At 39.3% G+C, this 13,558-nt stretch overlaps 1 protein-coding gene across 2 annotated transcripts in view; it reads left to right on the top strand.

Moving 5' to 3' along the window:
* The window catches only part of usp32 (ubiquitin specific peptidase 32), a 243,952-nt gene that overhangs the window by 162,638 nt on the left and 67,756 nt on the right, over positions 1-13,558 (top strand). For both annotated transcript variants that reach the window (XM_078548648.1, XM_078548646.1), the window contains exons 8-11: positions 1,021-1,136; positions 2,273-2,335; positions 9,941-10,024; positions 12,437-12,498. In XM_078548648.1, coding sequence (XP_078404774.1) covers positions 1,021-1,136; positions 2,273-2,335; positions 9,941-10,024; positions 12,437-12,498 — 325 coding nt within the window. The remainder of the gene's footprint in view (positions 1-1,020; positions 1,137-2,272; positions 2,336-9,940; positions 10,025-12,436; positions 12,499-13,558) is intronic.

Below are 13,558 nucleotides of genomic sequence, written 5' to 3'. Positions count from 1 at the left end.
TGATGAAGGGTACACACTCTATAAACATCATAACGTGGGCAAATGTGAAATTGTCCATTTTGGCAGGGAGAATAAAAGAGGCGCATATTATCTAAATGGTGAGAGATTAGAGCCCTGAGATGCAGAGGGATCTGGGTGTCCTAGTGCATGAATTGCAAAAGACTAGTGTGCAGGTACAGCAAGTAATTAGGAAAGCTAATAAAATGTTATCATTTATTCAGAGGGGAATTTAACACTAAAGTAGGGAGGTTATGCTTCAGTAATACAGAACACCAGTAAAACCACATCTGGAGTACTGTGTATAGCATTGGTCACCTTATTTAAGGAAGGATGTAAATGAGTTGGAAGCAATTCAGGGAAGGTTTACCAGACTAATACCTGGAATGGGTGGGTTGTCTTATGAAGAAAGGTTGGACAGGCTAAGCTTGTATTCACTGGAGTTTAGAAGAGTAAGAGGTGACTTGATTGAAACATATAAGATCCTGAGGAGATTTGACAGGGTGGATGTGGAGAGGATGTTTCCTCTTGTGGGAGAATCTAGAACTAGGGGTCACTGTTCTAAAAATAAAGGATCACCTATTTAAAACGAAGCTGAGGCGAATTTTTTTCTCTGAGGGTCATGAATCTTTGGAACACTCTTCCTGAAAAGGTGGTGGAAGCAGTCTTTGAATATTTTTAAGGCAGATGTGGATAGATTCTTGGGGTAAGCAAGGGGGTGATAGGTTATCGCAGGTAGGCAGGATGCAGATTTGAGGTTACACTCAGATCCAGCCATGATCTTATTAAATGGAGGAGCAGGGTCAAGGGGCCAAATGGCCTATTCCTCCTTCTTGTTCGTATCCAGTCTTTCCTCTTCGTAGCTGATACTGACTTGGTGTTATTTCCACTAGTTTGTTTTATATCAAATTTTCAGCATTTGCAGTGTTTTCCATTTTATTTTAATATTTTATGTACATTTTTCAGTTTTTTAACACACACCTTTTTCATTTTTAAAAAGTAAAGAATACTTTGTTTCATTAGTTTGTTTCAAGGTATTTGACACTGACCGAGATGGAGCTTTGTCTCGCACTGAATTAGAAGAAATGGTAGTTGCACTTTTGGAAGTCTGGAAAGATAACCGTACTGACAGTATCCCTGTAAGTAATAGTAGCAATTTTTAAGAGTTCAAATAATCTTTAATAAGTGAACTACAAATTATTAAATTAGCAGACACAGGAATGATGGCTGAAACAGGACTTGGTGCGAGTGAGGGATACAGACAGAGTTTTGGATAACAAGATTGTAGGTAAAATGGGAGATCTTCCAGGAGAGCATTAGGATAGTCAAATCAAAGGCATCGAGAGTTACAGCAGCGGATGAACTAAAACAGGCAGAGTTGAGAGCAATGTTACTGAGGTGGATATAGGCAGTCTTAATGATGGCACAAATATGTGGTCAGAAGCTTATTTCAAGAAAGTATCTCACCAAGGCTGCAAACAGTCTGGTTTAACCTCAGACAGTTGCCCAAGAGAGGGATGGAGTTGATAGGTAGGGGACAGAATTTGTGGCGGAGACCGAAGCCAGTGGGCTGGATTTTGCCATAGGCTTCAGGACTCTAACGTCCGGACCAAATGGCGGACCTAAGGCTGCATTTCAGGGAGCAAACCAAGTACAGCATCATGGAACGGCAGCCAATCCACTTTTCAGGTTGTCCCTGGGAAAGTTTCCTGGTGGCAGAAATGCATCAGGGAGCCATCCCAATGTGACTCCACACTATTCTCCCAACCACCCCCTCCCACCACATGTTGGGAAAATTCAGCCCCAATAGATTTAGTCTTCCCAATATTTAGCTGGAGGAAATTTCTGCTCATCCAGCACTAGATGTCAGACATGCAGCGTGACAATTTGGAGACATTGGAGGTGTTGAGTTAGAATTGGGTGCATGTAGAAACTGACATTGTATTTTCAGGTAACCTACCTTTTGAATCTCCAGTAATGCCTCCTGTCTTACCATAGAACAGTGCATGGCACTTGTAAACTCGGGCAGAAAAATATAAAGGGAAAAAATTAGTATTGCCAGTTAAAACAACAAAATAATAAAATTAAATAATCAAAGCATTTCACCATTCCCAATGGCAAAGACTGCGGCTTTGCTTGTTACCTTTTTCACCAACACTTCCATGCAGAAGTGTAATGCACAACCAGGACACCCCTGGTCTCCGTCTTAAAGCTTTGTATCTACTTGAAGATGCCTAGCTCAAGTGTTAATGAAGTTTTTATTCACTTTCTTCAGGAACTGCACATGGGGACAGCTGACATTGTAAATCATATCTTGAAGAAGCATGACACCACTAAGGTAAATCTTTCTAGATTACGCATTTGTGTTGATATGAGTGTTGCATGTGACTTAATTGCCTTTGAAGTTTTTTTTAAAATTGCCATTGTTTAGCTTGCCTTCCATTTGGAAGTTTGCAGTTGCTGTCAGAGAACAGCAGTGTGTTTCTACTGATGGAACAGATATTGACTTAAATTTCCAGTCAATCAACAGTGCCTTAGTACTTCAGGATTTTCTTGATATTAGTTTACTAGTTATTATTAGCACATTGGAATCAGCATTGTATTAATGAAAAAACTGTTCCATAACAATACTCCTCAGTTTTTTAAAAATCTCTTTCAGGAAGTGGGTGTCGCTGGCTAGGCCAGCATTTGTTACCCATCTCTAATGCTTACAATTAGATATGCCAAGCTCAGTTGACATTTTGCATAACTAAAATATTAAGAAAATTCCATACTGAACTTCTTCATAAAAAATAATTTAATACTTGAAACAGTTTTCAAGGTGGGGTGGTGATGACCAAGTCAATCATGAGGGAGTTGGATGTGGGAGGGGTATGATGGTAGCTTTCTGTGGATTGATGAACTAGATGGGCCATTGATCTCCCTCATCTGTACTGATGAAAAGAGGCTAAACCAATACACAAAAAAGACTGGGTAATCCTGCATTTTTAACATCTATCTGAACCAATAAAAGCTTGGATTTCGCACTCCAAACTGAGAGATTAAAACTGCATAGTGAAAAAACTATGGAGAGGGGATCCTTAACTTCCAGTCATTTGTATGAATGGTGGTACTTTGATTCTTCCTCAAGTAGCTGACCAAAGGAAATATTTATATTACTCCAAGCAAAAATAACAAGTCATACATAGGCACATTGCAAATGTGAATGGGTTCAGCTGTTGCATCCACTGGTAATAATTACGTTGTGATATGTGATTTTGTTTCACAGCCATTATGCAGTTTAGTAAGAGATTTAATAAGCTGTTAGTTTTAGGTACAAGTGATACTGTACCAGCTGGATGAAATGATTAGTTTTCCTAATGCATAAAATCAGCATAATGCTCTTAGATGATAAGAATTACATTTTTCAAATGAATAATGTAAGCCATACAATGTTCTTTTTGTTCTTTTTGAAAGCCGGTCTTTTTGTGTTCACGAAACATTCAATTGATACAGCATTTAGGTTATGTGAGCCTTTGGTGAGTCTCACAGTTGCCTTTCCCAGTATCCATTTTAATGATTTTTTTTCAGGCAAAGTGACATTATGCAGGTTTTAATCACTGGTTTTGTTTTGCTAAATGTTTCGAATGCTGTACCGGGTTTTGACAAGCTAGGTGTGGAATAAAAGCAGAGAATGCCGGAAATAATCAGCAGGTCCGGCAGTATTGGTAAACAGTAAAATTGTTACATTACTTTAAACTTCCGCTCTTAAGCTAGAGCTTTTTTAATAAATAATTATGCAATGAAGGATCGGAAAAAAGAGGAATTGCCTATAAGGTGATAAGCTCATTTTTATATGTCTATCATGTGAAAGAGGTGTTGAAAGAGCTTTCATGATATTCAAGTGTTAGACGCAATCCTAGTGTTCAAGAAATGAATTCCCGTGTTCTAAGCAGTAAATTCGCTAATGGAATGGCTACGGTGGAAAGGATATTGATCATGGATCATTCCAGATGATTAGCAGCTTGCCTAATTTTCAAAACGTCAATCAATTGTGATGGTAATAGGGCAGCAGTGAGAAGGGTAACAAGGATTATTTCTATAAATGATGTAATGACACCAAATTTTCAAGAGAAAAGAAATCAGACCACAAGAAAGAAAGGTGAATGAGAAGGAATAGGATAGGGTAAATTTTGAGGCAAATATTTTAATGAGAGAGAGAGGTAAGACAGATGAGTATTTTTTGTCTTAAGGGTTGTTACTCTGTGAATTATCTTCCTCAGAAAGCAGTGGAGACTGGGTGATTGAATTTATTCAAGGCTGAGTTAGATAGATTTTTGACAGACAAGGGAATCCAGGGTTATGGGGGGCAGACAGCAAAGTGAAATTAAGACCACAACCAGATCGGCCAAGATCTTATCGAATGGCAGAGCAGATTTGAAGTGGAGAGAGAAACAGTTAATGTTCCGGGTCAATAACGTTTCATCAGAATAGGTGTGGAACTTGATGCAAATGCTGAGCAAGGCAAATGACCTGTATTAAATGTCTCTCAATAGAACTGACGTAGCTTAAAAAGTACAAAAATGTAACACGTATGGTGTACCACCAATTTAATGGAAGCTGTGTTAATAGTATGATTTTATTTAAGTTTGGTTTTCCTAGATTTTTCAACTGAAGCCCCAGTGAAAATAAATTAGTTTAGTTTGATGCATTAATTAGTTTGATGCATTAAACTTAAACCTGTTGCTAATTAGTGAAGTAGCAATGCCACAATTGTTACATCATTGCCTTAGTAAGAATGTTAAAGCCTGAAAATTTTGGATCTGAGTATCCCTATTTTTAATGTAATTTTTGCCCCTTTTAAATTTTCTTTCCCTCTCCACCCAACATGCACTGTACTCCACATGCAAAATTCCTCCAAGCTATTTAATCAATTCATCTTTGGATTAGCAGTAAGTGTATGTGAGAGTATGCTGTGAAATGCTGCTGAGAGAAAACACCTGGCAGCTTTCATCAAAGCCTGATTGAGAGTGAGCTCTACATACAATGAAGCATGACCCACATGTTACCAATCTGATATAATGTGCTGGAGTGTCTGCATGTTGTACCATTATGCTGCCCCCTGTTCTGACCATTCTGCAGTCAATACTTTTGCTCAACTATCTTTTCTTTGGCATTTTATTAAAAAAACAAATTAAATTAGAAAAACATATTTTGTGAAGTAGTTATAACCTTATAGTTTTGGATCATTGTCTTTTGTGATGGTATTGGAGGGTGGTGTTTGTTACATTGCTATATCTTTTGTCTTGGCCCATATTTTTCTGAGAAGAGGAAGTTGGGGTTGGAGAGGAAAAATGCTTGAGCCATAAACTTCCAAATAATCTATTAAGAAAATCTTGTACAGGCTATCAAATTATTTAATGCTTTTTATTTCATTGTGCTATTTATTTCCAATTAGAAAAACTTTATTTTGAATTTATAGATCCTATGCAACTGAGTGATGTAAACTACTGATATTACATCATAGATTTGTATTTGTGCATTTAAAATTTGACTCTATTTGACAAATTGTCCAAAGTGGCTTTTTACCATCTAAGTACATTGCTGTGACCGCTAGATCTTATAAGATTTGGAATGTCTTTAATTCAAGATAAAATGCAGTACTGAAAAGGGGAAGGTGATGGTGTAGTGGTATTGTCACTGGCATAGTAACCCAGAGATCCAGGGTAATGCTCTGAGGACGAGGGTTCGAATCCCACCATGGCAGATGGTGAAGTTTGAATTCTGTAAAAATCTGGAATTATAAGTCTGATGATGACCATGAACCCATTGCCTATTGTCGTAAAAATCAATCTGGTTCATTAATGGCCTAATGGATGGAAATTTGCTGTCCTTACCTAGTCCAGACCCGCAGCAGCAATGTGGTTGACCCTTAAATGCCCTCTGAACAAGCTGAATAAATGCTGGCCTAGCCAGCAATGCCCACATTTACTAACGAGTACCGCTACTAGTTTTGCCTGATAAGCCTCTGTGGCCTGGTTGCAAGTCCACCGAACACAAAGGAGAGAGCAGCTGGCTTTGCCATGGGCAGACTCACAGACTCTCAGGCAGTTAAATTGAGAGGCCCTGGAGAGAGAGAGAGAGAGAGAGAGACAGAGATATGCTGCTAGGCTTGTGAAAAGCAAGAAAACTTTTGCTGTGAGAGCAGAATGCTAGTGAGAACGGATTCCCCATTTAAAGAGAATTGTAGAATTTTAAGCACAGAGAAGTCGCCAATGTGTGCCTTGCTAATGGAAGTTAATTTGATTATGCTCAGGAGGGCTGAATGAAGGGACTTCTAAAAGGACTCTGGAACACTTGCGCCAGCGTAACATGGAGAAGAGAAGCAATGTGGTTGACTCTTAACTGCCCTCTGAAATGGCCTTGCAAGGCCCTCAATTCAAGGGCAGTTAGACAACAAATGCTGGCCTTGCCAGAGAGGCCCACATTTCCTTTATTAAGGAAAAAAAGAGAGCCAGTGGGAACACCAGGAGGGATTTGGGACTTTAAAAACAAGACTACATGCACTCTTAGCAGAAACATGAGGTATAAACATGGCCAGGGGTTGTCCGTTGTGTTAACTAATAAGGGATAGATTTTTTTGTAGTTTAGAGTATTAGTTGCCTACTAAGTTGATGTTGATTTTAGTTTGAATGGTACAGTAAAAGTCTTCAAATTTGAAATCTTATGCTATTCCTTTAAGTTGGTTACTGGCATGTCAACTCTTTTCAAAGTTATCGGCCTCTACGGGGATCTTTACAACATTCACAAACAACTCAATAGCTACTAGAATGGGGCGTCCAGCCTTTGTTGGCAGGGGGTGATTCCCTGCACCACATTTATCAAGTAGTATAATTTAAAATACTTTTAGATCAGGTAGAGTTATGAGCAAGCATGTGGCCAACACAACTTCCTTTTCTAATAATATATTTCCACAGATATTAGTCAAACATTTTCACACAGTTTCATAATCTCTTGAATGAGACACCCATTCTTTAAATTGTAGAAATTTGTACATTTATTGGAAAACCATTTGTTGAAAGTGCTTCTTATTGCATGCTCTTGGCTTTCTTCTGATATCCCAGTTTATTCATTTGTGGCTCCAGTTTTGTCAAGACCATACAATGTCTTGCTGATGAGCCTCGAGAGTAAGAGAAATTTATGTAGGTTTATTTGTGAAAATACTTATTCTTACACAGTGAATAATGACAGCATGCACTGGGCATGACGCTGCAGGCCTCCAAACTTCTGTAGCAAGCGCTAATAGAATGTCAGTATAATCATTATTTCAAACCTACTCTTCAGCCAATCATTGCATTAAAGTTTCATTTGAATCTCTGGTGGGCTATCTTAATGGCAGGAAAATAGTTCCTAAACACACTTCCAATTTATTGTGGAAGTGGCTGGCATTCTTAACAGGCACAGTCAATTCATTTCAGTTCTTTTTAATTGGCCTCAAAATTAGAATAATAAGCTTTTGCACAGTCAGAGTTCAGTCTCAAAATTGCACAAGTAGCTTAACTGTTGTGACATGATCTAGCTAAGTTCTTGTAACTCTGTGTAACTTCTTTTGAGTGTATTCACATGGCCTGTGAAATCTATTCAAAATGTGAAGTCCATGGTTCATCAAAGTTCTTTATTGCTTTATGAAGAGTATTTTGTTGCCTAACTTCTACGGCTGATTTCAAAATTAGTGATGCTTCAGGCGTAATGCTCAACTGAATTTGACAACCAACCTATGATTGGTTGCAGATTGACAAATCTGCCTGCTAGAGCCTCTTAACACACAATGTAGTGGTTGCTGATGAACTGGCTCAGTATACCAGACTGAATAATGACAACAATGTATTCGTGTTTCCATTGTGTCAATAAAGGTAGCACAGAAAATAGCAAATAACAACACAGCTTCTTGGGCCATCATCACAAGTGCCTTGACGCTGTACTCTGAGTGGCCGCAGCACTTTCAATGATCAGGCCAACTAACTTGCGACCATCTCTTCTCGTGATCTTCCTTACAAGTGTGTTGCACAGAAAGGTCAAGGTTTCTTCCCCTTTCGTGAAAGATGCAATTCTCTGTATTTATTTGCTTTTCCTGGGACTCTTGCAAGCATGAAGAATTATAGTTATGAAGTCAGACTTGAGAAGAGAAGGCATTTTTTCTGATCTGAGAAGGTTGAAGGGCAATATATTGGAGGTGTTGAAGGTTATGAGGGATAATTGTGGATTATTGTGATTCAATGTTATTGGTCAGTGATTTGGCACTGAGGGGCATAAATTTAAGATAATCGAGAATTGGAGGTGAGAAAGAAATTATTTGTTAAGGACTGTCTTTTACAAACTGGTTTTGCTTGAGAAAGGCTATTATGTGAAGAAAGGCATTGATGCAAACTTGATGGCTCAAATGGCTTGTTTTGGTGTACTCTTAAAAACAAAGAATTAAAAACTGAGAATACAACCATACGAATTAGGAGCAGGAGTATGCCATTCGACCCCTCATGCCTGCTCCGCCATTCAGTAAGATCACGGTTGATCTGATTGTGGCCTCAAATTCAAATTTCCACCTATCGCCGATAATCTTTGACTCCCTTGTTGGTCAAGAATCTATTTACTTCTGCCTTAAAAATATTCAATGACCCTGCCTCCACCGGTCTCTGGGGAAGAGACTTCCAAAGATTCATGACCCTCTGAGAAAAAATTTCTACTTCGAGTCTCTCCCACAAGGAGAAACATCCTTTCAGCATCCTGTCAAGGCCCCTCAGGATCTTTATATGTTTCAGTAAGATACTCTCTCATTCTTTTAAACTTCAATGGATATGAGTCCAGCTTGTCCAATCTTTCCTCATAAGATAACCCCCACATCCCCCAATCTCAGTTATCAGTCAAGTGAACTCCCTCTGAATTGCTTCCAAGGTATTTATAACCTTTCTTGGTATTGGGACCAACACTATACACAGTATTCCTGATGTGGTTTCACCAATGCCTTGTACAACTGTAGCAAAGCATCCTTCCTTGTATATTCCATACCTCTTGCAATAAACATCAACAATCCATTTGCCTTCCTAATCACTTGCTGTACCTGCATACTAACTTTTTGTGATTCATGTACCAAGGCACCCAGATCTCTCTGTACCTCAGTGTTCTACAATCATTCTCCATTTAAATAATCTTCTACTTGTCCACTTTGACAGGAAGAATAGAAAAGTTCACATTTTCTACATTATGCTCCATTTGCCAAATTTTTGCCTACTCGCTTAACCCATCTATATCCCTTTGCGGGCTCCTTATGCCCTCTTTGCAACTTACTCTCCTACCTATCTTTGTGTCATCAGCAAATTTAGCAACCATACATTCAGTCCCTTCATCCAGATCATTAATATAAACTGTAAATAATTGAGGCCTCACTGCTGACCCCTGTGACACTCTGCTTGTCACATCTTGCCATACCAAAAATGACCTATCTATGCCTACTGTTTCCTGCTGGTTAACCAATCCTTGGTCCATTGTAATATGTTACCCCCTGCACCATGAGCTCTTATTTTGCGTAGCAAGCTTTAATGTGGCAACTTGCCAAATGCCTTCTGGAAATCGAAGCACAGCACATCCACAGATTCCCCTTTATCCACATTGCTAGTTACTTCCTCAAAGCCAATAAATTAGTCAAACATGATTTCCCTTTCACAAAATCATGTTGATTCTGCGTGATTGCATTGAGATTTTCTAAGTGTCCTTAAAAATAGATTCCAGCATTTTCCCAATGATAGATGTTAAGCTAACTGGCCTGTAGTTTCCTGCTTTCTGCCTCCCTCCTTTTTTGAATAGAGGAGTCACATTCAAGAATGTACATGTTGCCTGCACAGATGTGTTTTTGGGATCTAATTTTGCATTCTGTGATAACTGAGCTTTTGTTTTTCTTATTCAATGACAGATGGGACATTTAACACTAGAAGATTATCAGATATGGAGTGTAAAAAGTGCTCTGGCCAGTGAGTTTCTTAATCTCCTATTTCAGGTTAGTGCACAATATGCTTGCCAGCATAACAATCTTGTGATGTTTTATTTCTCTTTTAAGTTCTCTTGAATTATTTATTCCATTTGTCCTGTTTGCCTTAAAGTGGTCACAGTTTAAGTGGTCAATGCATAGTCCACTGTGGTACTGAATCAAGCAGACGAGCTCAGCCCTGATAATGTACAAACCCTGGTAGTTGAACAGTTGTGTTTCCAGGATTTTCTCTCCCCTTCTTCCCACCGCACGCCTAAATTTTCTACTATGCTGCGACAATTGATATGTCCCAAACTATTATTAGGAGTGAAACGTTTGGCCTTGGCATCATTGCACTGGAGTAGGAACTAGCCTGTGTTTCTGTTCCTGATTGCTATCTGCAGACCTTTTGTAGAAAATGTCAATGTTAGAGTGAGAACCAGAGTTGGTTACCCTTAAATACCAAAGACTAGGCTCGTGCGTGAAAAATTTTGTAGGAGATGAGACACTGGAGAGCAGTCCACAATGGAATGATCTTAGCCGCACCGCAACCCCACCACCTTCTGATAAGACAGCACCTTCAGGAGAGGAGACATAACAGATGATTATTTCCTTTTAAATGTTTAATCCTTAGAGTATCTAGTGCAGTTTTCCCAATACATTAGTCACAAGCCACATGTGGCTAATTGGAAATCCTGCTGTGGGTTATTATTTGGTTTGTAAATCAAAATTGAGTCGTGGACACTATTGTTGAACATATGATCTGAATGTTCCTATTCACATGGTGTGTATGTGCACTTTAACCATTTTGCCAGTTTGCTGGATAACTGGTAAGAGGCGAAGCGGAGTGTGAGAGTATTTTTTGATTTGCAGTGTCCGCCTTTCTTCCTTGGTGACTGATTATTGGCTGGCTATCTGTTAAAATGGTGGGTAACATATGGAAATCCCAGGCTTCAGCATGGAAGCAGCAACATTTTATGGATAGATGAACTATCACTTTGGTTTTCTAGTTATCCGAATCAGTGAAAGTAAGCCCAACTAACAACAAGCAGCTCCAAGTGGGCGTTTTGTGGAAAAATGCATCCACCTGCATTCTGAATGGAGAGAGTGGCATGCCTTGCTTGAGTCACCATTCACTGCAATGAAGTCAAAGAGCAGATTGCCACTGCTGGACAAATGCTTAGAAGCTGCACTAAGATGTCTGTCAGATAAATTCATAGAACTTTGGAAGAAAACGGCTATAAAGTTTTGCCCTGAATGATGGTCAATGCTTGTTAAGTCGATAAACCCACGAAGCACCTTTACCTGCATTGTGTGCAAGGCATTTTCAACTTAAGTTGGTGCCTGTGGTTAAAACAATGTTGTAATAACCTCACCCAGGGCTAGTCAGCAATTTCTATCAGACGGTGCTGATTAAGTGCCAAGTATTCAGAGTAGCCAGTGGTCACTTTTTACCAAATGAGTCACTGCTTAATATTTCTTTTAAAATTTTCTTTAGATGTTTGACTAGCAATGTTTTTTCAGAGGAAATAAGCTTTGGATTTTGGCATGCGTGGAATTTGCACTGACAGAAACAGGCTGCTCAAACTCTATCCTGACGAAGTCTGCAGAGCAAAGATTGTGTTTGGCTCAAGTGTACACGTGAATCATGCTTTTGATACATAGATTTGTGATTTATTTGAAGATGAATTTGAGAAACAAACTTTAAGTTGTTCCCTTTTTAAGGAAGACAGACTATAATTTGAGATGTTCCTGGTGTATTCCTTGAAGTTCAGAATCACTGTTTTAAAATGCCTGCCTTGTCAAGATTATCAATATAGTATGATGGAATACATATGAATGGTCCAAATTGCAGTCCAGTTTAGGTACAGATGATAATTTGCCCAAGAATGTGGTGCAACAAGACATTTGTAGGTGAGGAATTTTTCGCTCACCTTTTTGCACAAACACGGAACTAAAGTGTTTATAAGAAAATTGGATAATAAATGTCACTACATGGCAGCAATTCAATGGCCCGTAACTTCTGAGCTCCCCAGCGTCACATTTAGGGGGGGTACCCCAAAGATGTGCTGGGGAATACCTCTGGGAGATTCCCAGGTAAGGGTTGCATAGCAATTGCCCAGAAATGCACACTTCCTCTGGACAAATGCGCTGCGCTGGGAACCATCCAAAAATGCAGTTTAAATTGCAAACTTCAGATGGTAACGCCAGGACTATAAGTTAAAAGGATTAAAACCTCTTCTAACTTCTGTGGCCAGCACTTTCCGACACTGGTCCGACATTGCGGCCCGATAAGTTGGGAGGACGTTGAACAGTTAGTTCAAAGCATTGTCTAAGCTGTGAAAGACTTGATTGTCTTGGCGAGAAGACAGAACTTTTCTTTCTGAAAAATAGAAAGATGTGTGTCACAGCAACAGTTATCTTTTGCCTTTCGTTCTGCAGATATGCCACATAGTTCTTGGCCTAAGACCAGCGACGCCAGAAGAAGAAGGACAAATTATCAGGTGCATAACTTTCCCAGTTAGAAATTACAATAAAGCAATTGGTGATGGCATAGAGGTATTGTCACTGGACTAGTAACCCAGAGACCCAGAGTAATGCTCTGGGGACTTGGGTTCGAATCTTACCACAGCAGATGGTGGAATTTGAATTCAATAAAAATTCTGCAATTAAAAGCCTAATGATGACCATCAAACCATTGTCGATTGTTGTAAAAAAAACCCATCTGGTTCACTAATGTCCTTTAGGGAAGGAATTCTGCTGGTCTTCCCTGGTCTGGCCTGTGACACCGGTTGACTCTTACATGCCCTCTGAACAAGGGCAATTAGGGATGGGCATTAAATGCTGGCCTAGGCCACATCCCATGAGTGAATAAAAGAAAATTGAGCCCCCTCCAACAATGTAACATTTTTGATGTATTTTAGAAGGTTACTTATTGTTAATACAATGTTATGCTTGAAATTGCATTTAGGTTATTTAACAAAAGAAACCTCATTTAATTAGAATTCTACATTCAGTGGAAATTGTTCTTGATAAACAAAAAAAAATTGAGGTATGAAGCATCATGGCAAGATACCCTCCCTATCACCCCTCCTGCGGCCTGACAGATAAAATAAATAGAAATAATGCAAAAAGTACTTGGGGAAAATTGCTCCTTGAACACCCCCATGGGACTGTGTGTTACCCTTCAAGGCACTTAGCTTCTATATGATACAATCTCTGCCCCAGTCATGAACTAGTCCAGTTCCCTCTTGAAGACATGCAGATAGTTCCTCAGGGTAGTGTCCTAGGCCCAACCATCTTCAGTTGCTTCATCAATGACCTTCCTTCCATCATAAGGTTCTGACCTTATGGGGATGTTCACTGATGATTGCGCAATGTTCAGCACCATTTGCAGCTCCTCAGATACTGAAGCAGTCCAAATGCAGCAAGACCTGGACAATATCCATGTTAGAGTTGACAAATGGCAAGTAACATTCACGCCACTCAAGGCAATGACCATCTCCAACAAGATAGAATCTAACCATCGGCCCTTGACATTCAATGGGATTACCATGGCTGAAT

The sequence above is a fragment of the Cetorhinus maximus genome, chromosome 9 (assembly GCF_964194155.1).
Source record: "Cetorhinus maximus chromosome 9, sCetMax3.hap1.1, whole genome shotgun sequence".
In the NCBI taxonomy this organism is placed as follows: domain Eukaryota; kingdom Metazoa; phylum Chordata; class Chondrichthyes; order Lamniformes; family Cetorhinidae; genus Cetorhinus; species Cetorhinus maximus.
Note: the sequence above shows the minus strand (reverse complement) of the source record. Positions and strands in the feature narration are given on the sequence as shown.